This window comes from Crassostrea angulata, chromosome 7 (genome assembly GCF_025612915.1).
Source record: "Crassostrea angulata isolate pt1a10 chromosome 7, ASM2561291v2, whole genome shotgun sequence".
In the NCBI taxonomy this organism is placed as follows: domain Eukaryota; kingdom Metazoa; phylum Mollusca; class Bivalvia; order Ostreida; family Ostreidae; genus Magallana; species Magallana angulata.
This window is the reverse complement of record NC_069117.1, coordinates 29,616,431-29,641,947: the sequence shown is the minus strand read 5'-3', so window position 1 is coordinate 29,641,947 and position 25,517 is coordinate 29,616,431. Positions and strand designations below refer to the sequence as shown.

Below are 25,517 nucleotides of genomic sequence, written 5' to 3'. Positions count from 1 at the left end.
CTCTTAATTCTTTCTCTATTAATATCCCATACATAATCTCTATCATTCTAATGTCGTGTGAAAATAACAGTACTATATTTAAGGGGGTCTAAAGGTTAAAGCATGCTAATTATAAATGCGTATGTATAAATAGTGATAAATAGTTGATTTTATGCGTTCATGACCTAATTACAGTATATCTATTATTTCCAAAGCTTTAGTAACGAGCGATAGAATGTTATGAACATTTTATTTTCATATTTAATGATGATAGCATGAAGTTTGCACACTTGCGCCTATTTAAATACCATTTGATTAATACACAGAAGCTGGTTTCTTTTTCATTAACAACAATCTGCAGAAAAAGACACAAATACGTTCAATCATTATTTCTGCGACGTAATATAATAAGAGGCCCATGGGCCACATCGCTCACCTGAGCAACAACAACCATAAATTTAAATCAGATTTATGGAGTTATTTGCAAAAAATCCGGACAGTGTGGTAGAACAGACCCTGTATAAAATTATTTTCAAAATTTTCTTTGCTAAACATTGAGGCACTTTTGTTACAGGATGATTTTTATAGTCAAATCACATACTGGGCATCGCACTTCTCAAGAAGATACGTATATGAATATAATTGTATCAAACTTTGAACCCTTTGTGGGGCCCAAACATTGTCAAGGGGCCAGTCTTTACGATTAAAAATCAACAGTGTCAAAATGCTTGCATATAAGCAGTACCATGCATTTTTACATTTGTGCTGTTGAGAATATCTATAATGATTTTCCTATCTAAAATTGGACCCCCCCATCCCCACTGTAGCCCTACATATCCCCAAAGATCATGATTTTAACAAACTTGAATTTACATAATCTAATGTACTTTAACTAAAGTTAAACTTTTCTAGGCCATTTTTTTATTAGATTTTCTTTTCTATATATTTCTATATTTTAGAATTCGACCCCCCTCCCCAATAGATACCCATCCTAATCCCTAGGGATCATAATTTGAACGAACATAGGTTTACCCCACCTGATAATTCCTCCACACACGTTACATCTTTTCTGGCCAATTGGTTTTCTCTACACATTTCTTTGTAAAAATCCAACCCCCTATCCCCATTGTGGCCCCACCCTTACCCCTGTGATAAGGATTTGAACAAACCTAAATCTGGCAGCTTTTCTGACTGCTTTGTCCTGAGATTTTTAGAGATTTTTTTCTTTAAATTCTCATGCAAAAATTCAACCCCCAGTTGTGACCCCACCCTTCCCACAGGGATGATGATTTGAACGAACTTAAATCTACACTACCTGGAAATGCTTCCACACAAGTTTTAGCTTTTTGATCAAATTGGTTTTGGGAAGAAGATTTTTGTAAAATACCAAACAATTTTCAATGATTCTTAATTATCTCTTTTTAAAAGAGAGCGTTTCATAATATTAACAACCTTGAATCCTTATCACCTAGGACAGACGTACATCGAACAAAAAGTGATTAAAAAAGCTCATCTTACCTTTCTGCTCTGGTGAGCTAAAAAGTAGATTGTTTATATCGCTGTTAGTTTATTTTAAATTCTTTTATAGCTTATATAAGAATGTCAATGACATAAGGTGTCAGACGTGTTACAAAACTGCAATATTCTTAGGTAATATATAGGGGCCTAACAAGCGGGTTATATTTGTAGTGAAAAATATTTGTTGTTTTAAAGGCATGGTTACGATTTTGGTCAAAATTTATATTTCTGTTTATAATGTTTACAATGCTTCAGCAAGGCATTTTTCTAATAGTCAACCAAAATTTATAAGTCATTCGTTGAGTGCCATTTGTCGTGTTTCAAGCGAGATATAGAGCTCACATTTCTTAGTCATGTTAACCTTTTGTTTACATTTTGAATGTTGAAGTAAAAAAATCCAGTTTTAGATCTTAGATGATTGTGATAAACGCTTGGAACTATTTGTTTATGCTTAAAACAAATTAGAAGAGAGAGACATAAGCTTGAAAAAAGAACTTTTTACCGACTGAATGAACCAATGTAATAAAAAAAAACAGGGCACGCGCCGTGTTAACATGAGAAAGAATTGTGAGCTCTGTACCTTGCTTAAAACTCTTTGACAGATACTAGTACTCAAATTTTCTTGATCATTAGAAATGTATTTCAAACGCGTTGTAATCAATAAAAATAGAAAAACAAAGAAGATGGGGGGAATAAGATGGCGCAAATGCCCATTCGGTTTAGTAGTGAAATAGAATTTTGAATTTATTTTTCCCCAATTAAATCTATTCAAATATATTATAATACAACTTTGCAAAAGCAAAATTTCTAACTATAGTTAGTTTTTAATATATTAACAAAACATAAGGGAAAAAAATATCGGAAATTTTGGTGGTATCGAACCCTAAACATAAAAACATAAAACATAAAAAGATATATAAGGTTAGCTTATGCCAGGGACTCTAACCACTGAGCCATTTCAGACACATTATGGGGTTTTTGAAAATTTTGTGTGACTAAGGCCACGAACAACCGGACTTGTATTATTTTTTCAAAACGTTCAATTGTTGGGATACAAAATGATATTTTTAATGTATAGTGGGTCATCTCTCCACGTTTTTGTTGATTGAAATCGGTTTGTTTTCCAATAGACCTTAATTAGATTATGAGAAAAATATGGAGCACAGACCCACTCTATAAAAGAAAATGCCTTGAAGTTCTAAAAAATGACAATATTTGCAGGTTTTGATACGTATACGCCTGTTTGAGTCAACATATTCCAAGTATTGAACATACCTATAGGTTACAAATCAATGATTTGTTAAATATATATTGTTTTAAATGATTTTAAAACATGTATACAATTATATGTAGCGGGCACGTAATTATAGTAAAAGAGCAGTTTATAATGAGATAGAGCTACAGAAAAGAGTTGACCAACAAACTGTAGTAAACATTTTTTTTAAATATATCGTAAAAATTTATTGTGCTCAGTAAGTTTGGCTTGTTCATAGCATTAAAAGACGTACAATATTCAATAATCAATAAAAGAACAGATCAGACCTGAAATACTAACTAGTATACATTATTTTCTATGCAATTGTTAAAAATGGTTCCAAGTTTAGACTTGGTTTGATACATGCAACGGGGGAGGTAAAACTAATATCGGGGATGGGACTGGTTAACCTATTGCAAGGAGGCGAGGAACGGGGATCAACAGTAAACGAGAGTGTTAATTAATTGCACGTCTTTAATTAGTTTGGAGCACACTCGCAACTGACTCATAATATTTAATAATATGAATAATAATAGGTTGCCGAATGAGTAGTCTTTCGAGCGCCCCCAGACTGCATTTCCTCCCCCACGATTGGGTCGGTGACATCCTCGAGTGCACTAGGACTCAATGATACAAATCGATGTTAAAACAATATACTGTAAGGGTCGAAGAAACATAGGTCGTCGAGTTAATTTTGTCAGACAAACAAAATGGAGAATTATATGCACTATCCGATTAAATCACAAGTCTACTCAAAATAAACATTTGTTTACAAGGTGCGCATGCAGACCTTTATAGATGTTATGTTTTACTGTTTGCTATTAGAGAGGCAATTGTCGTCTTATTTGCCACTCTAATGATGATAATAGATAAAATTGCGGCTTTTATCGGATAGTCGCTGCTTTCTGTTCTTTTAATCCTGCATCAAGGATCGGAGCTGACAAAAATACAGCCAGGTGTTGAACATAAGCAAATCATACATAAATAACTTTAATAACAATTCAAAATGCAATACTCTTCAAGATCAAAAAATACTTAATAATAGCGTTTTGACAAAGCCTTATTGGTTATCGTTTAAAAGAACGTCTGTCTCAAAAACTAATAAATGTACACCGACGCAGTATTGGCATGATTCTTGAAAATTTCACATCCAATATATGGAAAACGCCTGTGTTTTTTTTCCCCATCACCTTTCAGAAACAATAAAATAGGTTTATTTTATTGTGTGGAGTTGACATTTTCTTCGACAATCTCTGATCATGAAGGACACGACAAATCAATTTAAAGAATCGACATGAAGCACATTAAGGTTACATGTGAGTCGAGATCACTTGCGTTTTGTCTGATGTCTCCTTTGGTTGAACTTCCAGAAACGGTTGATACAGTATGTTTCTCTCTGTTAACAATTTCTCCCTGCGTGTTCTATTACAGATACAAATCATCAGAAGAAGCTGAATTCTGCACTCTCGGAAACGCCAGATATACAGAATAGGGTTTATGAAGATGGTTGTTACAGTTATGCCGAGAACTACCATTTCCATATGCCATATTGGAATGTCTGTGGCGAAGCACATGATGACATGAATTATAATTGCCAGGATGTACAAGACGAAATGGGGACCAGTTATGAGGACGATTTTTCTGCTGAATATCATCTGGTCGTGGATTATTCTAGAGGCGGACAGGGATTGAAGGTCGTTGATTTTCTTGTTATGTATCCGGTACATATGTAAAATCATTAAATATGAGAAGACATAAATGGATAGGAACACACTGCGAATAATGATTTTAAACAAAAGAGCTTTATTAGATTTTAAAAGTTGAATCATCACGGCGGATGTGATGCTAAAAAGCCACATTATCACACACATGGCTATCATTCGCTCTTTCGTAGTGTAAATCTGGTATTTCAAGGCAAATTTCAAACTAAGAAAACGGTCCACTCCAAAAGCTGTGATGTTTAGAATTGACAAAGTTGTCAATGTGTCGAAAATGGCGTGACAAATTGCTGCGCCCCCTGTCGACAATGGGTAGACATACTGAATGCCATAGGCGATGCCAGTGGCGCTGCCCAGAAGAAAATCAGGAACAATCATATTGATGGACAACACTTTGATCTGCAACGGAAGCTTTTTACACTTCATCAAAACGAAAAATCCCAACACATTGCCCATGGCCGAGACAAAGTATGCGATGGCAAACACGAAAAACAGTGGACTCTCAGTGTGATGTTTCGTAACGTCTGTGGTCATATTGGCGTCCAACGAATTCCAACTTACAACCCCCATGAATCAGAAAGGAACAGAGAGAAACAGGAAAAAATATATACAAATAAATTTTCAGTCCTTCACAAGAAGACAATTTCCCCGTTTATCCACTGAAATGAAAATGAAAAATAGAGTATTATATTTATAACGAAATTTTTAGGCCGTACCTATGGAAACGTTTTTTTTAATATATCTAACCAAGACTATGAATTGTGAGTAGTTCAAATTATATTACACAAGCGCTAAGTATTGGCTTAATACATCCTCTAAAAAGTTCATTATAGTCATATACTGCATGTGATGTGTTATCAAATGACATTTTTAATGATTTTTTTTTTACCTTTTTACTTCAGTAATTAAAAATAAGGCTGTGGAGAAAATTGCACACGCTTTTGGTGTTAACGTCAGATGAACTGCAAAAATATATAAAAAAAATCTCAAAATAAAAGATAAAGGACAAAAATTCACTCGTTCACTTTTTATAACTTAAGAGGATACTTAAATTTCACGTCAAAATTTAAATGTAACTACGCAACAGGGTTTAATCGTACACCTCTGTAAGCTTACCTTTTGAAGATTAAAAACAAGCTAGCTGCATGGCTTTATGGTCTTCCAATCTAACATTGTATTTATCCAAATTTCATAATGAAAAACCACAAACAACTTTTTCAAATGCATCAAATGCAAAAACTTCTGTGTTCTTCAAGTTTCCCAGTATCAATGATTGAACGTGAAAAATGTTATGTATAAACATTGTCTCACCCGATAGACATTATGAGCATATCGATCGCAGCTAACCGCTTACCAGAATATATACCTTCAGAGAATACTTATTTCACCTCTTATATTGAGAGAGAGTTCCAGACTTAGCTTGCCGAAAGTATTTTCATTTAATTTCTTATCTGTTCTAATCATGAGTGGGATCTTCTCCATTGGAGTAAAAATATTCTAGAAAGGAAAAAAAACACCAAATCAATCAATGTAATGATTAATAATGCAATTAATGCAAAGTATGAAATGTACTTTAATTATTAACACTAGAAAAAATTCTAGTGAGTAAACTAAAGGCTACCAACAAATAAATAAATGGATTAATTATTCAATGAGTTTCTTAATTTGGGGTATAAAATTCAATGTGGCTGTAAACAAATGTAATTCTTCGAAAGCTAAAACCATATTTTAAAACATATTTATATACGTCTAGTATATTGGAATAAGAAAATTCTTCCATGATGACATTACATTTTGCTCATTCAGAATTATTTATTTTCACGAAAGAAGCAAGGGATATAATTATGCAATCGGAATTTATAAACAAGTATTTCGTGTGTTTGATACATGTAGTTGTGAATTTCTAGCGCTAAATATAGCCAAAGAAAACACCTTGTCATTGTAAGCTTATTTCAATTTTCATTTTGGATGATCAGGTTTCCAATATTGAGCAGTAGAATGATCACTCATTGTAATATTTTAATATGATTATTGATGTATGATAGCCTTACATGTAATTGAAAAAAAAAACCCACAAAAAACATACACACGAAATCTTATACATACGCCTGAATCATGAATATTTTAATGGCGTATGTCACAAAAATTGGCAGAGTATCGAATTTATACTAAATGTATTAGGCCACACCAATATAATTTTTTGTTCGTCGGACCCCGCACGCTCGTATTTTAATAAAACTGTACAAATTATATAAATATTTATTTCCTGCATCCAGGAAATTCTGAGCTTATTTCTGTTCTATTTCCGATATACTTTTCGTATTTTAAATAGTTTTAATATATAAATCAGAAACAAGTGAAAACAAATATAACCGTCCGCATAAATTTATTTATGTAGCGCCTAAAAATTCTGCCTACAAATAAAAATAATTTTATTATCTAATCGCTCGTCCGCTCCTACCTATTTTCACTGGATGTCCGACGAACAAGAAATTATATTGGTGTGGCCTAATAAAACTAACTTGTGTGTCGAGTTAGATTTTTTTTATATAAAGGTTGAGTAAGATATTAGATTTAAGGAAAGTAAATTTCCTAAAGCCGCGGCATTACCGAGTATTGCCGCACTAAGCAAGTAATCGAAAAAAAGTACAGGTGAAATTAAAACAAAAATATACATGTTATGATCAAGATTTTTCTTAATTATCAAAAGCAGTATGGAACAACAAGCTATTGGTATTATAAGTCATGGATTTTAATAAAAGAAAAGCAGATTTTCTTAAAATTCATCAAACTCTCTCGACCCCGTTAGAATCGTGTTTTTATCTGAGTGTTAATGAGAAAGTCTTGCTTCTACGAAATTGTAATGATGTTCTATATATGAATCGGGTACTGTGATGAAATATCACTGTATGTCACGAATACATATGCATGCACTTTGAAAGGAAATATGAATCCTTCCGGTGTCAAAGGAAACGATTTATGAATATAATATAGATTAGATTTGTTATTGAGCTAGTGGCTTCTCTTCTATTTATTAAGAAAAACGTTTGTGGGTCATACAAAGTCTGGTAAAACCATAGCTAGATCTAAACTTTTTAAAACAGATATTCAGCATACCATTCTGCAATTTTTTAATGTTTAATTTGGCGACAACGTCTACTAAATTACCAAAAATGAAAAATAAATGTATCCATCGAAAAATGGTGCCATAGTGCCATATTTTACATTACGCTTAAATTATTTTGTAGTAACATCTTCTTTGAAAATCTGGAAAGCATGGGATGACGTTTCCTTTCAAATACTATTTCTCGTAATTTTTTTTCATAAATTAAAAAAAAAATGAGATCTCTCTGTTTTGTTACCTACGGATCGATAACAGTGATGATGTGTCATGTTGTAAATTTTGAATTTACACCCACCCAGTAAATTCAAAATTTACAACATGACAGATGTATGATGATTTACGAAGTGGTGAATATATAAAGAGAGATTTAAAAAAAGAAATGCAGTTATTAACAGAAAATGCTTTCTTACAAGAAGGTGGTTCATATATACATGTAGGGCTATGAAGGTAACGTTCATTGCAGGAAAACTGTAATTTTTAACATTATTTTTCGCCTGTAGATAAAACAAGCGTGAGTATATAAAGGTTATTTTATAATGTCAGTATGTGGTTTTTTAAGTCAGTTTGCTGATCTCGATCGGTTATTCAAAAATGTCAGTAGTACAAAATATTTTCTTTTACTTCATTATTATAATTGTATATAACGAGTTATCTGATTAAATTGGCTCTAGACAATCATTTGTCAGGGCAATAACACTTCACATTTCCTTATTTTTAATCACATTTTGCTATTTCGAAAGCCACGTGAATTTTTATTTCATTAAAAGCGAATGAAAAACCCGAGGATGAGCATACCATGTCATAATAAATCGTTTTAAATCACTTTTACATCAGAAAACTAAGATAGAAATAAATCGGTAACATTCACTACGATATTGCTTTACTAGAGCTGAAAAACGAAAAGAGCCCGATGTATTCTAAATTATCATCTTTCGTTCGGTATAAGAAACAATCTATTGTATGATGAAGATTAATTATTCCCCCAGGAGACAATTAAATTTCTCGAGGGCAACGCCTGAGGAAAATATGTTTTTTTTTTGTTTTTTTTTAGGGGGTTGGGGGTGGGGACAAATCTTCATATCGTCCTCACAATCATACAAAACAAACGCTATTATTTTTAAACATAATTATTACGATTATTTTTAGTACCAAAAAAAAAAATCAATGTAATATCGTGTCATTCTCTGAGGTACACATTTAAAATACCAGGTAGCATTGGTAAGATACAGCAGCATGAAGACAAACCCATCTTCTCCCTCCTACGATTTAAAAATGTTAAAGATTTGTCTTTGTTAAAATTACATTTCTTGGCCACCAATTATAAAGTCATTTTGTAACTAGAAGACACCCACCCCACCCACCCACCCAAAAAAATGTTTATTTTACTCCTAAGCTGCATGTCTACAATGTCTCCCATGGACCATGGTAACCAAGAAGCCCACGGGTCTTGACTGTCACCTAAGTACCGTAGCTCTTGGACTGACATGTCAGAGACTCTCGCGTGTATTCTAAGCTTCATTTTGAAGTCTAATTCCTAATCTAAGATATCCCGTTTTATTATTTAATGTTTGGAAACCATTCATTTATGAAAATGGGGTGAGTGACGTGTTGGGAGGGGAGTTTAAGAGGAGGAGGAATCTCGGATTAATTATACTATATCTCCAGGGGCCAAATTTAGTAAACTAATACGCGACATGCAGGCCTTTAATTTTCAACCTTTTATAACATTCACTTTCATTATTCTATAATGAACAAGAAAAACCAAACAGTTTATTTCTGCAAGACTAGTATACAATGCACATGATAAATATTAAGTAGTTTTTTTTAATGGAAGACATATTTAATCCAAAATTGCCGAGTGATAATTCACCAGGTAGTTTTCAAGATGAAGTTTTTAAAATTTGTTAATAGATGACACACAGCAATGACCCAAGTAAAAATACAAGTTCAATATATTGCCATATTTATCATACATGCCTCAACGTCTGCCCCTTGACTTGGGCAATGTATTTCACAATTTATCATCTATAGTGCCTGACCCGGGTGACATAAAAACTGCAAATGACGGCGCACAAAAAAAATTGTGCTAGTTTTGGACTGGCAAACCTTATTAACACAAATCCTGTGAAAATTTCTTCAGGCAATACACTACTGATATCGTCTTTTTACTTGCCTCAGACTTTCTCCCGAACACGCGAAGTAACCACAGGGGCTCGGTTGTCTGATAGTGCAATTCTTTATTTAATTGTTCCCGAAAACAAAACTGATTAAAATTTGTTATCTTATATTATTTCGGTGTACTGCAATAAAAGTATTTTCAATGTACAAAAATTTATTGTCGTTAGACTTCTACTTCCGCTGCAACGAATACCCCCCCCCCCCTTTTGAGCAGAAGTTTACATCATTTAAACTGGTTAGGGAACCAGTTTCAGGAGTTTGTGCACATAACTGAACGGGCTAGTACGGGCTATTGTGAATTTAATGTACGGGGCTTACAAACGTCATTGCAGGGGCTGCCACGCAGTGATGAGGAAATATATTGCGTATATACAGAAGCTGAAATGTTATATACATACATGTATATCTTTTACATACAAACAGAAGCTGGATTAGCGCTTTCAGTACTATCAGTACTTTGATTTAAATGTATTCATGAATACACCTTTTAACATGACTGAAACGGAGTTTTTCAGCGAAAGTTTTTTTCTGCAATACACATAAGATTACCTATTTTAAATCAGTTTGTTTTTAGGAACAAATGAAAAAGGAATGCACTATCCACCAACTGGTCCATTGTGGACGATATCTGTAGTAAGATGTCCGCGGAATTTTTTTTTTAATCAAATAGGTCTATTTGTACAGAATGTGTTTGGACAAGATTAATTAGGTCAAAACTATCATATTTTTGTGCGAAGTAAATTGCAAGTTGTTTTTTTTTTTTACTTTGGGAGGCACGGTATCTCAGGTCGTCCATCTGAATTTTTTTCACACAGGGAGCAACAGACTTGCAGCTACTTACTCCTTTACTCGGCATATTGATGTCGAATGATATTGAGAGGTGTTGGGTGGTGGTGGATATTGAAAATCCATTCATAAAAGATAACTAATTAAAAATGACTAATTCAATTACAATGATGTACCTGTAAACTTCTTGGTGGTATAGATGCGTGATGATCCCGTCATCAGGTGGATCCTCCTTCCTCGGTTGTTTTGGCGCTGTCCACAACCTCCAGAGGTGAGCCGACTGGGGTGATCAGCACCCAGCCCGGGACCATTCAGCTATCCGCATGTGTACCGATCTTACATTCACAATTGTCTCTCACTGTTTTCCCCACTGTCCCTCTCTTCTTCTCCATAACCATAGCGATGCCATTTCTACCTCTCTGCTTAGTCGTCCTATGAGCTATCTTCTTTCCAACCCAATAACCCAATGACTCTCAGGGCTCGCCACAAGTATTGTCCAACAAAGCCCCGCACGCCAACCTCCACTGGGAAACACCATACTTTTGATCACCCTCTCTCCTGACAATATCTGCCACAAGCTCCTGATATTTTCCCATTTCCCGCTCATATGCGTCTTCCATTCTCTCCTCCCAAGGAACTGTCAGCTCCACTATAATGACCTGCCTACTTGACGGAGACCAGATCACTACGTCAAGTTGCTTGTAAGGAATTGCATTCTGGTCTTCATGTCCGCTCGCATTTGCCAGTCTCCTGTCGTGCCAAGAAGTCCTCTACCCTCCCCATGCAGTGCTGCAACTCTTCTCCCTCTCTCCTGCTCTAACAAAGTTGATTAACTTGAGCCGCTTGTCCTTTGGTGGTGGTCTTTTCCTGTTTTTTTTTTCTCGAGAGAGTCTGAAAGTACCGAAATTATCTGGTCATGCCGCCATGTACACCGGCCTTCAGACAATGCCACGGAGCATGATGACAATATATGCTCCTTTGCTGGTTTTCCAGCAATTTGGTTCACCAGATAAGCCCTATATTGCCAAATTTGTTGGGCTTAGTAGCACGTCATATACTGATCTGAGGAGGAACGGCAATCTGTTTGGCTCCATCGACCATATGTCATCCCAGGTCACTTTCCGCTGCCTTGCTGCTTCCCAATTCACCCACCTTCCTCGTTTCTTCATGCCTACTGCTTAAACCATTCTTGATTCTTCCTCCATCACTCAAACGTCGTTTTGCACTAGCTTCCTTTGCACTCCTTTGTCTGCTGTTTCCCATCTGGTTGATGTTATTGTTCCAAGGCTAGTCTTCCGACTGATACATTTCCCACAATGTCTGCTTGCTTCAGACGTAACTCTGCTAGATAACCTAGTTTATCTAACCATAAGAGTTCATGAGTTTCTAATGAAAAAAAAAATGTAGAGCATTCATACAACACCTTCGTTCCTATTTTTTTTTTTTACACCATCCTGATTGAACTGTAGCATCTACACTACAATAATTTCATACAGTTTAGTGAGTTTACATGTACTTTTTACATCATCATGGATGAACATCCACTAGCTTCTACAGTGAGATAACAAATATAATAATTCACAAACAAAAAGCCTCAAAAACAGAAGTTTATTTTTACTTCTCTCAAGTACATAATATTTCATATGTACAAAACAATAAATTTCGGTTCAAAATAATCTTATTCTCTGAATATTGCTGGATATGTCATGATATGATAAAGCCCACTTAAACTTATCTCTAGACACTTTCTTCTGGTTCTTGTTTAACTATAACATCTAGAGTCCATGAGGATGGCACGGATTTCTCTCGTTCTAAGGAACCTCCAAGATCAGATGCAGTCTGTGCTTTTCCCTGTGGTACACCAACCTTTGAGCCCCCACCAGTAGCTTCCTCTTGCCTCTTTCCCTCTCTTAACGATTCCTGAACACCTCCTCTGTTGTCAACACTTTGTGAGTCTGTAATGATATGGCACACAGATTTGTCTATGGTTTCCTCAGACGAAGCCAAAGATGCAGAATTCTTGTTCATTTTTTCACTTTTGCTCAATTCTGTGGATTTCTGATTGTCATTTTTGGATGAAGAAGGTCCAGATTGACACTGGTCATTTGTGGATGTCTTTGGCAGAGTCGTCAGGCCGACTGCATTAAATGCACTTAGTGGAGGCAAAGAGGAAAGCTTTACCCCGTTCCCTTCATTCTCCATTTCTAGTTCATTCATGAGATGAGAGAGTTTTTCTGCTTTGCGTAGTTCATTTTGGTGAATGATGGTGTAAAGATGCTCAGTCAGTTGCTCCTTCAGATCTGATTTCTTCTGTAAATCCATCTTTGCTTCAATGAATTCTCGCTCAGCTCTGTCATATCTCCTCCTAGTAACAAATAAACATAAATTGCTATAAACTCAATTTGCATGAATTCTAATCCAATAATATGTTTTGCAAATATTTCATTAGAAAGAATTGAAGAAAAACAATTAAAGGTATACAGATAACATACACAGCCAGATACTCATTGAATTGAAAATTTTGTACATTACATAACAATGACATTGCAGAATTTAAAAAAAAAGATCAATTTCATCTGATACTTTTTCTCATGCTAAAGCAATTAGCAAGGATTGTATAAAAGGTGTTTTCTTTCAAATCCTTTAGGGTACACAGTTCAAACAGTTGGTGTTATAGAAGTGACTGTCTTATAATATTAATACATTTTATCAGGTTTTTTTTTAACTGGGGGTGCAGGAGGAGAATGGGGATCTATTTTTGGAGAGTGGATAGCCTGGGACTCTTACTGAGCTTCTAGGAAGTCTTTGCTGGCTGATTCTATTCGACTCCTGATGAGAGTAACGTCTGCTGACAGTCGGTTGTCTAGTAACTGCAGCTCTTTCTGTATGTGAGACAACTTCTGGGCCTCCTCCCTTGCTTTCCTTTGTCTGTAATTACAAATAAACGCAATGATGTAATTTTATGGAAATACAAAATGCTTTTTTTTTTAATCTTATGTCTCATTAAATTGAGACGTTAAGCAAGTCTGCAAATTATTTGCAGGAAAAAGCCTGAATCAGCATTTTCCATTTGTGTAAGTATATTAACTTGTGTAAGTATATTAACGTTATGCAAGTCTGCAAATTATTTGAAGGAAAAGGCCTGCATCAGCATTTTCCAGTTGTGTACGTATATTATTACTGTATAATATTGAAGCTTATAGAAAATAGTCATTGACATGCTTGATTCTCTCTTATGAAAAAGGAGACCAAATTTAGACCAACCATGGATTCTCTGTCCATGAGTGATGCCATTTTTTGTTTTATGAATATAATATTGGTTAATTAGATAATCTGTGGTTAAGTTGTCTTTTGTTTACGATGTTATCTTTCTGCTCAAAATGAGCATATAATGTCAACTTAAATGATTTTGCAGTCACCTCTCTGTCAGTGTTTTGGAGAGTAAAGCTTTCCGCTGCTTGTTGGCTTCTTCAATCATTTTTTGCTGGTCTCGGAATTTATCTAAGTTATTGATCTCCCGTCTGAAACATAAAAAGTTTTATTTAAAAAAGTCCCTGTGAAAAAGATACTTTGCACAGCACTACAGAGTAAATCAGTACACTAATCTTGTTATTATGATTAAATTCATATTACCCGGTAATATTACACTAGTCTGCAAACTATCATTATTAATCAGATTTTCAATTTACATGTACCCTGATTCTACAGGTAGGCAAAATCAAAAAGCAGCGTGCCCTCTTTAGTTTATAAGCATTTTTCTTTCACAATCATAAATGTCAGGTTTTTCTGGTCATGAATATGACCACATGTAGCCTTGAGAATGAAGGAGACCTATATAGTTTTTTTTTTCATGCTAGGAAAATTTTGTTGCATGGATACTTTTTCAGCTTAGAATTTGTTCAAGTGTGTATAAAATCAAAAAGTTAGCTTTTTGTAAATGAATACGCATTACTATATAATGGACTTGTTTTCACTGCAATTGATTTTTTTTTTATAACAGCTGATCTAATCTCAATAAAATGTACATAATATGGAAGACAAAAAGCATACATGTTTTATTTTAGTAGCACATATGTATTTTGGTTTTTTCACAATCAAGTAGAGAAATGAAGCCCTATTCTGGGGCGATGCGGTGAATTGATAAATGGTATTAGTCTTTTCAGTTTATTTGACTTACGACAGCGCCTCAGAGTCCTCGATTTCTGTCACCTCTTCTTTAATCTCCATCACCATCTCTTCCTTCTCTTCTGCAGGTTTTGTTGCTGTCACTGGGGTCTGCTGTTTTGGAATTTTGTTTCCACCTAAACCTGTAACAAAATAATCTACTTACAATATTGAAATTTCATAACAAAATGTTTTGTTTTGTAAAAAACCAAACATGCAAGCTTGAAGCTGAACACCGCTCATAAATAGGCACCATCACAAAGATACCTGGTATATAAACCCTTCGATTCCGATACACCCGATTGCACACCTGAAACTTGTGGTCGACGTGTAGTATTCCTTTCGTGGTCTTTCGATTTTATGCATTTATTTCTTATTCTATGTGCATACTCTGTTTGTAAATAATGCATTGACCAAATTATTTGATGTTAGTATTCTCCTGGCTTTAAAAAAGTGCGTAAAATTTGATAATTTCATCGCGACCGAATAACACAGCGAGGCGAGATGTACGTCCACACAGGTGAGACCTCTACAGCAAAGTACTTTGAACTGTTTAGAGGTCTGTGCCTTATATAGGGGTTGTAGGGACAGCAGTGACGAAATAGAAATATGGCGGACAGTGCCTATTTACGAGCGGTGTTCAGCTTTGAGAATTTAAGAGTACACCAGTTTCAAATTTTATGGAATTTTCTTCAAATTCCTTTATCTATTTGTGCAACTGGAAATTTTTACTGATGTATATAATACATGTACTTAGAACTTATTACTAACGCACCTGTTGAACTGACTGGATTTGCTGCCTCTCTCTGCGTTCTAGATTTTGATGCAACCAAAATGTTGGGCACTCTTTTACCTGGTGAAGCTTCATTGGGATCCTGACCACTGGATACTGTCGAATTTAAAGATTAATTTGGATCATTTGCATTAAGTAAAAAGTAATTAACCCCCCCCCCCCCAAAAAAAAAATAATGACATCGTCTCTCGAGAAAATTCGAAAGAAGTTGCAAAAGCAGCTAAAACGAAGCGTGAATTTGGAAATTAAATGAATTAAAAAAACCTTTTGCTGATTTATTGTCCTTTTGATCTTTTAGTTTTCTCAGCTCTGCATCCGAAAACCCAGCCCATCCCGACATCTTTTACACGTATTTATTACCCATGCCTCTGATTTTATAAATAATCACTCGAGCGCTTTAGGCAACGAGGTAAATGCATTGACTTATAAGATCAAAATTGACGTCGACACTACCTTTTGGCAGAAGTTTTGAAAGCTCTTGATATGGAATCAGAGTTGGTTTGCAATCACAAAAAGTGCAGAAAAAGAGTAGAAGCATATGCTTGGGTTATAAAATTTTTCATATAATACTTTGCATATCATTATCTCAATTTTTTCAAAAATATTTAACGTTTTAAATAATCTACGTTTCGCCAGAGACCTAACGTTAAATAACATGTTATTTATGTCTCTGATTTGACTCAGTATTAATATTATAATTTTTGGTATGGTTTCAGATAACATCTTGTTCACGTATCCTTTTAATGAGATTTATATATTTAGTTAGACAAAGCACATCCTATTGATTAAAATTTATTTTAATGATTTTATTGCCTTTATATGTACCTCTTTATATATAAATGTTTATTATTTGTCAATGATTTTTATATTTAATTATCATTTTCACAATTATATTCTATTCTTAACAATGATCAAGATATTTTTTGTGATGAAGATGGGGTACGAGAATTTAAGAACAATGCAACATGTCCAGCTTGTAAGCTAGCATTTAATTGTGATTACAGAAGAAGCAATTTTTTTAAATAACCATTTTCATATATATACATTTACACAATGAAAAATACAGAAAGTATATATGTTTTTTAAATTATGCCATAAACTAACATTTTAAAATTGATATAAGAAAATGTTTGAAAAAAGAGAGATACATTGTATAGGGTTCAGAACTCAAGTTGTATGTACAACAGTTTACTAACAATTTTTTAATATAATTTCTTGGATGCAAAAAGTGTATTGTTTTCTTACAGGCTCTACAGATTTATCAGACAAATTGGATATCATTCGAATTGAAGTCAATCCCTCTGAAAAATACAAATCTGTAAGCTTGACCAAAACACTAAATTTAAAGGGGCAAGGATGGGCCCAGCAAGGATGACATCAAACATACAAATTTTCAAGACTATCACAATAATTGCATTTTGCTCCTCCAATTGATGCATAGTGCATAGTAGTAGCATACACTATTGTTTGCTTAATAAAGAGAAAACCATGTCTAATAGATCTGAAGTTTGTCAATTTCTGTTTAATGCTTTATTGTTGTTAGGGTATAAATTATCTTGTACAATTTTATTTCAGATGGTGTTAGCAGGAAAGCGGCCAGAAATAATAATGGAGATCTGCTCTAGAGCAATGTCATTTTGGTCTTATCAGGTACTCGCAATAAAAATAATTGTTTTCTATCCGACAAAAAATCCTCCCCATTCTCCAATAGAAGGATGGCTGATTATATGTAGACTTGCATTACTTGCATAGTCTGCATGGTCTGTAGCCTACAGTACCTGGTATACCTTACTACATGTACATAACAATGTACCAGTATACTTTACCATCTCAAAAGTAATTGTTGCTTATCACACCTTTCATATTAATAGTGATATAATTTTTCATCAATTTATGAAATTTATCATTTTAAGACACAAAAAAATCTGTATTAGCCTAATCTTAAACCTTTTAAATGATGCATCTCTACCAGAGCAAAATCAACATGGCTTAATGTACCTGTAATTTATTTTGATCTGTAGTTTGGAATACGATTTCACCTGTGAAAGTCTGATAATGAGCTCTCAATTATTTTCATGAATTTCTCAGAGATAAGTTAAGTGGTTAGTTAAAAAAGAATACCAAATAAATATTTAATAACACAGGTTGGAAGACTTTTAGAGTCAGGTGGACTTTTATATATAAATCTGATACAAAATATTTTTGTTAAAAATATATTAACATTTTTTTCTTAAAAAACAATCATTTAATATAAACTAACGTCTACCAAACTTTTCTTGCTTAAATAATTCATAAATATCAGGTTTTATTAAAAGCAAAATTCAAGCTTTAATAATTCACTGCAAAAACACTCTCCATTTCTTTGGGAAAAAAAATTAGAAGTCATTAATTTTAGCTCTTTTCATATTCACAAGTGAAATTATATTTTGATTGAGGCACTTTTGTAGATTAAATTTTAAAAATTGAGAATGAGGAGCCCTAGCTGTTAATTTTTTTTTTCAAATCGTGAAATAGTAATTGCATGGTAGTGTATCCATTGTAGATTCATCAAGAAAGAGTTTACCAAGAGTATGTAGGAGCCAAAGCCAAAGAGAGAGCAGCACAGTTGGAGCAATATTATGAACAAGTGATTTCTCGTACCTCAGCTGAATTGAATTGTATCTTTTAAAATGCTGAAAAAGAGAGATAGTGGAGGGAGAGAAAGAGAAAGGGATATATATTTCTAGTTCAGGGGAGGAAACTTACAGCAATTGTACTTTGCTCTCGGTGGTGACTCAGAATCAGGACCTAAATATTCTCTTCTTCTCTTTAAGATCTTTGATACAGTGGTTCTGTCAATCCCAAACATCTGGGCAATCTCACCCTGTGTCATTCTAGGAATCTGATTAGCTACTTTTGCTATTTGAACTTTGACCGAGTGTGGGATCACAGTTCTTGTCCTTCTTAATCCCATCTCCTCCAGGGCTAGAGAGTTGCTAGCACTAGTGATGTTTGAGGACATGTTTGAGGACATGATACTAGTGATTGTCTGTTTTGATGAGGGCGATGATTGAACCATAGAAGGGGACTGCTGAACAGAGAGGACAGGGGATATCTTGTACAAGAAAGTAGGATAGGCCTCAGCTGAGGACATGGGGGGTGGCTCCATCTTTCCCAATAGGCTCCTCAGGGTGTTAGATGCACTGTCATCCATTCCACAAACATTGCAGCTGAAAAGGATTCATTTACAAGTATGACAATGAATATTAATATATTCTATGGTAGAAGTCCTCAATTACTCAATAAGGTACATCTAAAAATTTGACTGTAACAATAACAGAATGAAAATGAAGTTATATACCTGATTCATTAAACAACTTTTTCAAATTAATTATGAAATTCATGTACAGAAAAAAACAACGCCCCCCCCCCCCCCACACAAAAAAAACCCTACCATTTTAAAAATATATAAAAATTCATCCGAGTATCACATACATAGTATAAAATATTAAGCATGTTAAATGGCGTTTGTTGAAAACAACATGTGATTGTTAAATGACATTTAATCAAGACACGTGCAGGATGTGTATGTACAACGTTCCATGCGCTACATGAAACATAATCGCTACATGTATATATATATATGTCATTCAAAGATGATTACAGAGGTACACAGTTTTAATGTATAACAAGGGAAATAGCTATTTACATGCACCTGCTACGACAAAGAATCAATATCCTTACCTGCATTGAAATTGGATTTCACACAGGTGATGTTGAACGTTGTACCGTTGCACCTGTAAATTAATATGTCACCCTTTGTTTTCTATAAAGAACGATAGAATATCAAAAGTTTGTGTGGTTAGGACACAAACAGGACAATATCGTTACAAGTTTCACAGCCACTGCCTGGTCACACAGGTTGTTAGAGCACAGGCTGTGCCAAACGGGGGCTAATTTGGGGGATGTGACATAATTTAAAAAGAAATGAGTGACTTCTTTATGGATTAATTAATTATCCTGAAATATATAATCACGAATGGACTTTCGTTAAGATTGTATAATTTCATCAGAAGGTTTTGATTCATCAAGCTCTTCGTTTACAAAATGTAAGAGGGTTTCGCTGTGTGTAAACCCCGTCGAGAGCCCCAGAATTAGCACTGAGTCACATGGTCTGTCAGCTATGGGAAATGTGATAAGTTGACAAGCTGAATGTACTGTGTACGTTGCACTGTGGCAGCGGGAAGGTCGATCAGGCTATTTATAGATGTAAACAGTGTGTGTATGTGTTAAAGCCCCACAGGCGGACTCGCACCTGTGTTGGACAGACGACAAGATCATGTCTTTTGCTGTGATGATAATAAACATAGCACATTCCTTTTATCACACGCCAGTCAAATCAATATTGTATCGCTCATTGTATTGATTATTTTTCTATGTAATCCACGTTGTTTAGTGAGTTTGTATATTGTGATATATGTGATCTTTGAAGCCATGTATATTTCCATACATCCATTAATATCCTTAGCTTTAAATCAGCGCTAAAATCACAACTAACAGGTAAGTTTCATGTCAACAGAGATGGAATAATGTCCATCAATATAATGTGTTATATCATCAAATAGTCTGTTTCAAATGTCGACAAATGCAGATTTGCACGTCCGCCTGGCGGAAGTGAATTTATATATTACATGTATGTATTATAATCTATTATACATGTACAATGCTGCTTATCCACATACTCGATATATTACATTGACAACAAGTGTTAGATGTCATAATCGTGATCAAAATAGTCGTTCTCGAGTTCTGTTAGAACGAATTTTAATTTGTAACCTTTTCGTGAAGGAAAGGCTGATCCACAATGTACTTGTATTTTCTATCTCTTAATGAAAACGACAACTAACGTTGTACTTTACATTGAATAAGTTGCGTGTGACGAATCGGATCATGTATCACATCGCGTCACAATTCGACAAATAAAGTGAGAATTCCATTGTATATTGTATATAAAATATTTATCAGAGGTTATATATTTTTAAAACTTTTTTAAACAGTATAAAGCAGCGAGATTGAGTTCTTTTTTATTTATCGTTACACCAAAAAATGCATATTCAGCATATTCTAAGCCCCCCCCCCCCCTTTTTAAAGCAAGTTTTATTCAGAAAAGAGCATTTCTTGTTTTCAAATTTTAAAATTCATTTCTATTATGTCCTTTCCGCTTTACACTAATATTTCCGCTTTCCTTATTCAAATGTCAATTTTACCCTCATGAATAGCTTAGTCGAATCATAAGGAGGTTTAGTCGAACAATAGACGGGTACCAATACGCTTAACTTACTCTAACGTCATTTTGAAGCTAAATAATTGTGCGATCACTTACATGTAGAACATTTTTTTAAATTAATTTTTCACTTATGATTACATTTTTTTTTTACCCATTATTGTATCTAATTGTCCTTTATCAAATTCTATGGCTCCCCCTTTGTTCTCTGCCATTTAATATGTACATGTGCAAATAACTAAGCCACGTGTTTTGTAATAAAAAAATATCTCATGAATTCATGGATTCTCATAGTAATTCTTTTCTTATAAAAATATGAACAACTTCAAATTGCGAGCCATTTCATCAATATAACCACATTTTTTACAAAAAAAATCCATCCGCATACATCCCCATTACACGTCTACACAGTTTTCAGTCATTTATATGTAAACTGTAAAAGACAATTTGATCAACAAAATCAGAAACGATTTTGACCACCCATGGCCAATAGCTCTGTAGCTCCAATAAATATGGTAAAAAAGCGGTTTGTTTTCTTCCGTCTTTTCGTAGACCATCTTAAAACCGACTATCTTTATTGGGATCAGTTTACAATTGCGCCTGTCTGATCACACTTTTGTCCGTTCGTCTGTAAACCTATTAGACTTAAATACAAAGCTTTGAATAAATTTTAAACTACACAATATGAGGAAGCGTTTGTGACGGACAGACGGACAAAATGCAAAGAGATGAGCTATACTGGTACTGTACCAGTTATCGGCTAAGACCAGTTATCGGCTAAACTGAGGGTTCGGGTTTATAGCACGCGAATATCCGAGATTTTTTAATTCAGTCGTCTGTTTCGAATAAGGAAAGGATGTTTGCTTGAAAACATTCCTCATTATGTTTTAAACATGAGCTTTAACGATCCTATTGTTTACCGCTGATTTACATCTTTGCACTTTCAGCTGTGGGGGAAACGACGTAATAAGTTAAAAATAGAATATGACCTCTTTGTGATACGTAATTATATCCCTTCTTTGATTTGACATATAATATCAATACATATAACATTTATAAACAAAAGGAACTCACTAAATACCGAGAGATTCATTGCGCAGTTGAACGCCTGATTGTATAATCATGCATTGATTAGCGTACGATTGTGTATATTACCGTATGATGATAAAGAATAATTTTTTGAGATTTATTTACGTGTAATAACCCCTAAGACCTGTAGGCTGACCCCGCAAGGGACATAATTCAATCAACACTTTGCAGAATATAAAATCAACATGTACAAGGATTTTACTATGTTATTATCACGAAGCCGATAACTGGTACAGTAAATCATAAAACCTCGGCAACTTCGGAGCGTGCTAAAATGCACAGAAACAATATGTGTTGGGTTCTAAATGATGATATAATCTAACTGATGGAAAAATAAGGAGTTCACAATTTAAAGTATTAAAATTTTTATTCCAATATATCAAGAAATAAGGAAACACGAAAAGAAAACGTTATATCATAGCCGATAACTGGTACAGTGCCAGTATATCGATATAAACAAAACCCTGTTTTAAAATTAAAATCTATTTTTAGTAACTAAAAAAGATTTGGAGAGCGTCAAGAAAAAGTATCATGATGCAAGCGAAAAGGTTGCTGAAAAATACAGACAATACCAAAAGCTACAAGTGAGTATCCCCGCCCCGCTTAAACTAAATACCCAAAGCTTACATTACATACACATTAAAGACTTCTACAAAATTACAATTGATACTGAACTCTCGATCACTGCTTTTGTACATGTTATTATATGGAACCAAACAAATTGCATGTTGATCGAAACGTCTCCCTCGGAAAGCGATTTGTATTGAAAATGAAACTTACAGCACATTCAGTGGTAGAAAAAAAATATAATCGACATTTTGCGTCAATCGCTGTATTAAAATACCACATTACAGTTTACTGGCAGTTTATGCAAATGTTTGAATAAAATTAAAGTAAATCATACTTTAATATTAAAATGCAGATTTTCATCTTTTAGTCGATGTACGATGCTTTGAAAAGGAAGTGCATAACACCATCGTCTTTTGGGGGCGGAGAAACGGTATGCAATGACAGAGCTAGAAACGCTCTCTCCACCTTTACCATACCGATAGGTTCCGATCACGGCAAGTATCATTTATTACAATAAAATGTGATTTACTCTGATTTCTACCAAGAAAACAGGCGTATTACCAGTATATATTTGAAGGAAGTCACCAGACAATGACCTAGGATCTCGTGAATCACCCAAACATTTTATCAGTCCCTATTCCAGATAACTTTATATTTTCTGATTAACGGTTTACGGGGCACAAAATAAATTATTATACTTTCATGTTAAATACTGAAATCTGATTGTTTTAGACGCAGTTGATAATCCGTTCTATTACCCTCAGCGTTAGCAACACACTTAGCAACGGGCAACACAACGAATTGTTGCATGCGCGTAAATTATGCGCGTACGGTTCTCCGTGGAATTCACTTTATTTCTATATAAAATCAGTAAAAAATTCTATAAAATTAAGACATTCAGTATAATAAAATAAATAGTGCCTGTTTGGGAGGATAACAGTTGAAATTGACACCCTCGAAAACCATTGTCAACCTCCGCTTCGCGTCGGTTGACAATGGTTTCCTCGGGGTGTCAATTTCAACTGTTACCATCCCAAACTGGCACTATTTATATATTATTATACTTTCATGTTAAATACTGAAATCTGATTGGTTTAGACGCAGTTCATAATCTGTTCTATTACCCTCAGCGTTAGCAACGCACTTAGCAACGGGTAACATTATATAAATAGTGCCTGTTTGGGAGGGTAACAGTTGAAATTGACACCCCGAGGAAACCATTGTCAACTGAAGCGAAGCGGAGGTTGACCATGGTTTTCGAGGGGTGTCAATTTCAACTGTTATCCTCCCAAACAGGCACTATTTATTTTATTATACTGAATGTCTTAATTTTAGAGATTTTTTACTGATTTTATATAGAAATGGCTCGAATTCCACGGCGAACCGTACGCGCATAATTTACGCGCATGTAACAATTTTTTGTGTTACCCGTTGCCAAGTGTGTTGCTAACACTGAGGTGAATAGGACGGATTATCAAATGCGTCTAAACCAATCAGATTTCAGTATTTAACATGAAAGTATAATAATACAAATTGTTACATGCGCGTACGGTTCGCTGTAGAATTCACGTTATTCGTATATAAAAGCTATAAAGTTTTCTTTAAAATTAAGACATTCAGTATAATAAAATAAATAGTGCCCGTTTCGGAGGGTAACAGTTGAAATTGACTACCCTCGAAAACCATTGTCAACCTCCGCTTCGCGTCGGTTGACAGTGGTTTTCTCGGGGTGTCAATTTCAACTGTTACCCTCCGAAACAGGCACTATTTATATAATGTCGCCATCTCTTTAAAACTATAGATCATCTATTTATGATTTCTGTTTGGCCATTTGCATAAAATGCATCCCACGAAACTCGTGTAACAGCTCTGTGCTCGAAGCCAACATCATATTTTAAAACCGACGTGCTAATTCAACTTCACAACACGGTTAAGGTACCTCACTACATTCAGACTTGTACTTTTTAAGACACTACGTCACAAAATGGCAAGTTTTGTGAAACTGATTATGTCGTTCGTTTGGGTTGTATATCGTCGTAGCTCAGTGGTTAAAGTGTTTGGCTTCAGAACCGCAGATCATGAGTTCGGATCCAGCTGGAGCTTTTGTTCATGCATATATGTTAACTGAATTAAATTTTTGAAAATATAATTTTTTAAATAAAAAATTGGACATGTTTTGCCTATTAGACTTGAATACTTCTAATCCATTATGATATCTATCATAATCAAGTAATTTTCTGCTGATTCGAGAAAATATTTCACGGTGTAGTGAGCCACCTTAAGTGCCATCACATTTTCATATAACGCACCGAAGAGCACAAGACAAAATTGTGAAAGCTGTGGTAAAATTTAATAGTTGCATGAAATTAATAAAACAGCGCAAAGGCATGTCATGTGAAGATGTGTTTGTGCAAAGGCGTGTTGTGTGAAGCGCACGTTAATTAAGGTGTCAACGTGACGGCGTGCTGTGCAACGGCGCTTTCTCTCATCCCGCTGTTGTGCTGTTAAAAATTGTCATTTCTGACCCCCTTATCCAGCGGCCACCTTGTCCGCTTTAAAAAATATTTACATCATAATTATGTTTTCTATAGAGAAAATACATTCGTCACTTCGAGGTAAAAATTATTTGTTAGTGGTATCTAAGTATATTCAGACGTACAAGAAACGCCACTATTTGAGATAACGATCATCGATTTTTTTTTAAAATAATTCTTTATTTATTGTTGCCAGTGCCAATTACATGTATGTAACTATTACATGGTTCACATCCATGTAGGCATCGGTTCTTCTCATGCCGGTAGCGCATCAAACAGCAAAAGAAATTCACCAGAGGCAAGTCGGGGTAAGTCTGTGTAAGTGGTGTTAATGGCGGCCAAATTATTATATGTAGATATAACATTCAATGTCTTTTTTTTTCTCCAAAGAAGCTCCATTCTCGTTCCGACCGACTGATACACCAGTTCTTGCCCATGGTCATCAACAAACCAAAAACGGCCGCCATTCACAGCAGCCAGTGAACAAGAACCTGTTTGACTTGGACTTTCCCACACATTAATGGACAGCACACAACCGCATGAGAT

The 25,517-nt window shown here is 34.6% G+C and overlaps 3 protein-coding genes across 3 annotated transcripts; 1 reads left to right on the top strand and 2 right to left on the bottom strand.

Moving 5' to 3' along the window:
• Positions 1–2,950: 2,950 nt before the first annotated feature.
• LOC128155219 (melanocortin receptor 5-like) lies at positions 2,951–12,005 on the bottom strand. The gene is made up of 4 exons (XM_052816824.1): positions 10,735–12,005; positions 5,587–5,967; positions 5,360–5,432; positions 2,951–5,129 (listed from the first exon to the last, which is right to left on the bottom strand). Exon 4 carries the CDS (start codon positions 5,038–5,040, stop codon positions 4,063–4,065), a length of 978 nt encoding a protein of 325 aa, XP_052672784.1. The 5' UTR covers positions 5,041–5,129; positions 5,360–5,432; positions 5,587–5,967; positions 10,735–12,005; the 3' UTR covers positions 2,951–4,062.
• A 146-nt stretch (positions 12,006–12,151) lies between these two features.
• On the bottom strand, positions 12,152–19,441 carry LOC128155218 (RAB6-interacting golgin-like). Its single transcript, XM_052816823.1, has 7 exons — positions 19,239–19,441; positions 18,261–18,724; positions 15,498–15,611; positions 14,736–14,865; positions 13,978–14,079; positions 13,346–13,486; positions 12,152–12,923 (listed from the first exon to the last, which is right to left on the bottom strand). Exons 2-7 carry the CDS (start codon positions 18,706–18,708, stop codon positions 12,296–12,298), a joined length of 1,563 nt encoding a protein of 520 aa, XP_052672783.1. The 5' UTR covers positions 18,709–18,724; positions 19,239–19,441; the 3' UTR covers positions 12,152–12,295.
• Positions 15,878–25,492, top strand: LOC128155221 (E3 ubiquitin-protein ligase CCNB1IP1-like). Its single transcript, XM_052816825.1, has 11 exons — positions 15,878–16,061; positions 16,232–16,247; positions 16,432–16,491; positions 16,763–16,833; positions 17,091–17,165; positions 18,058–18,172; positions 20,034–20,054; positions 22,360–22,451; positions 22,805–22,931; positions 25,214–25,279; positions 25,362–25,492. Exons 1-11 carry the CDS (start codon positions 15,999–16,001, stop codon positions 25,490–25,492), a joined length of 837 nt encoding a protein of 278 aa, XP_052672785.1. The 5' UTR covers positions 15,878–15,998.
• Positions 25,493–25,517: the final 25 nt, after the last annotated feature.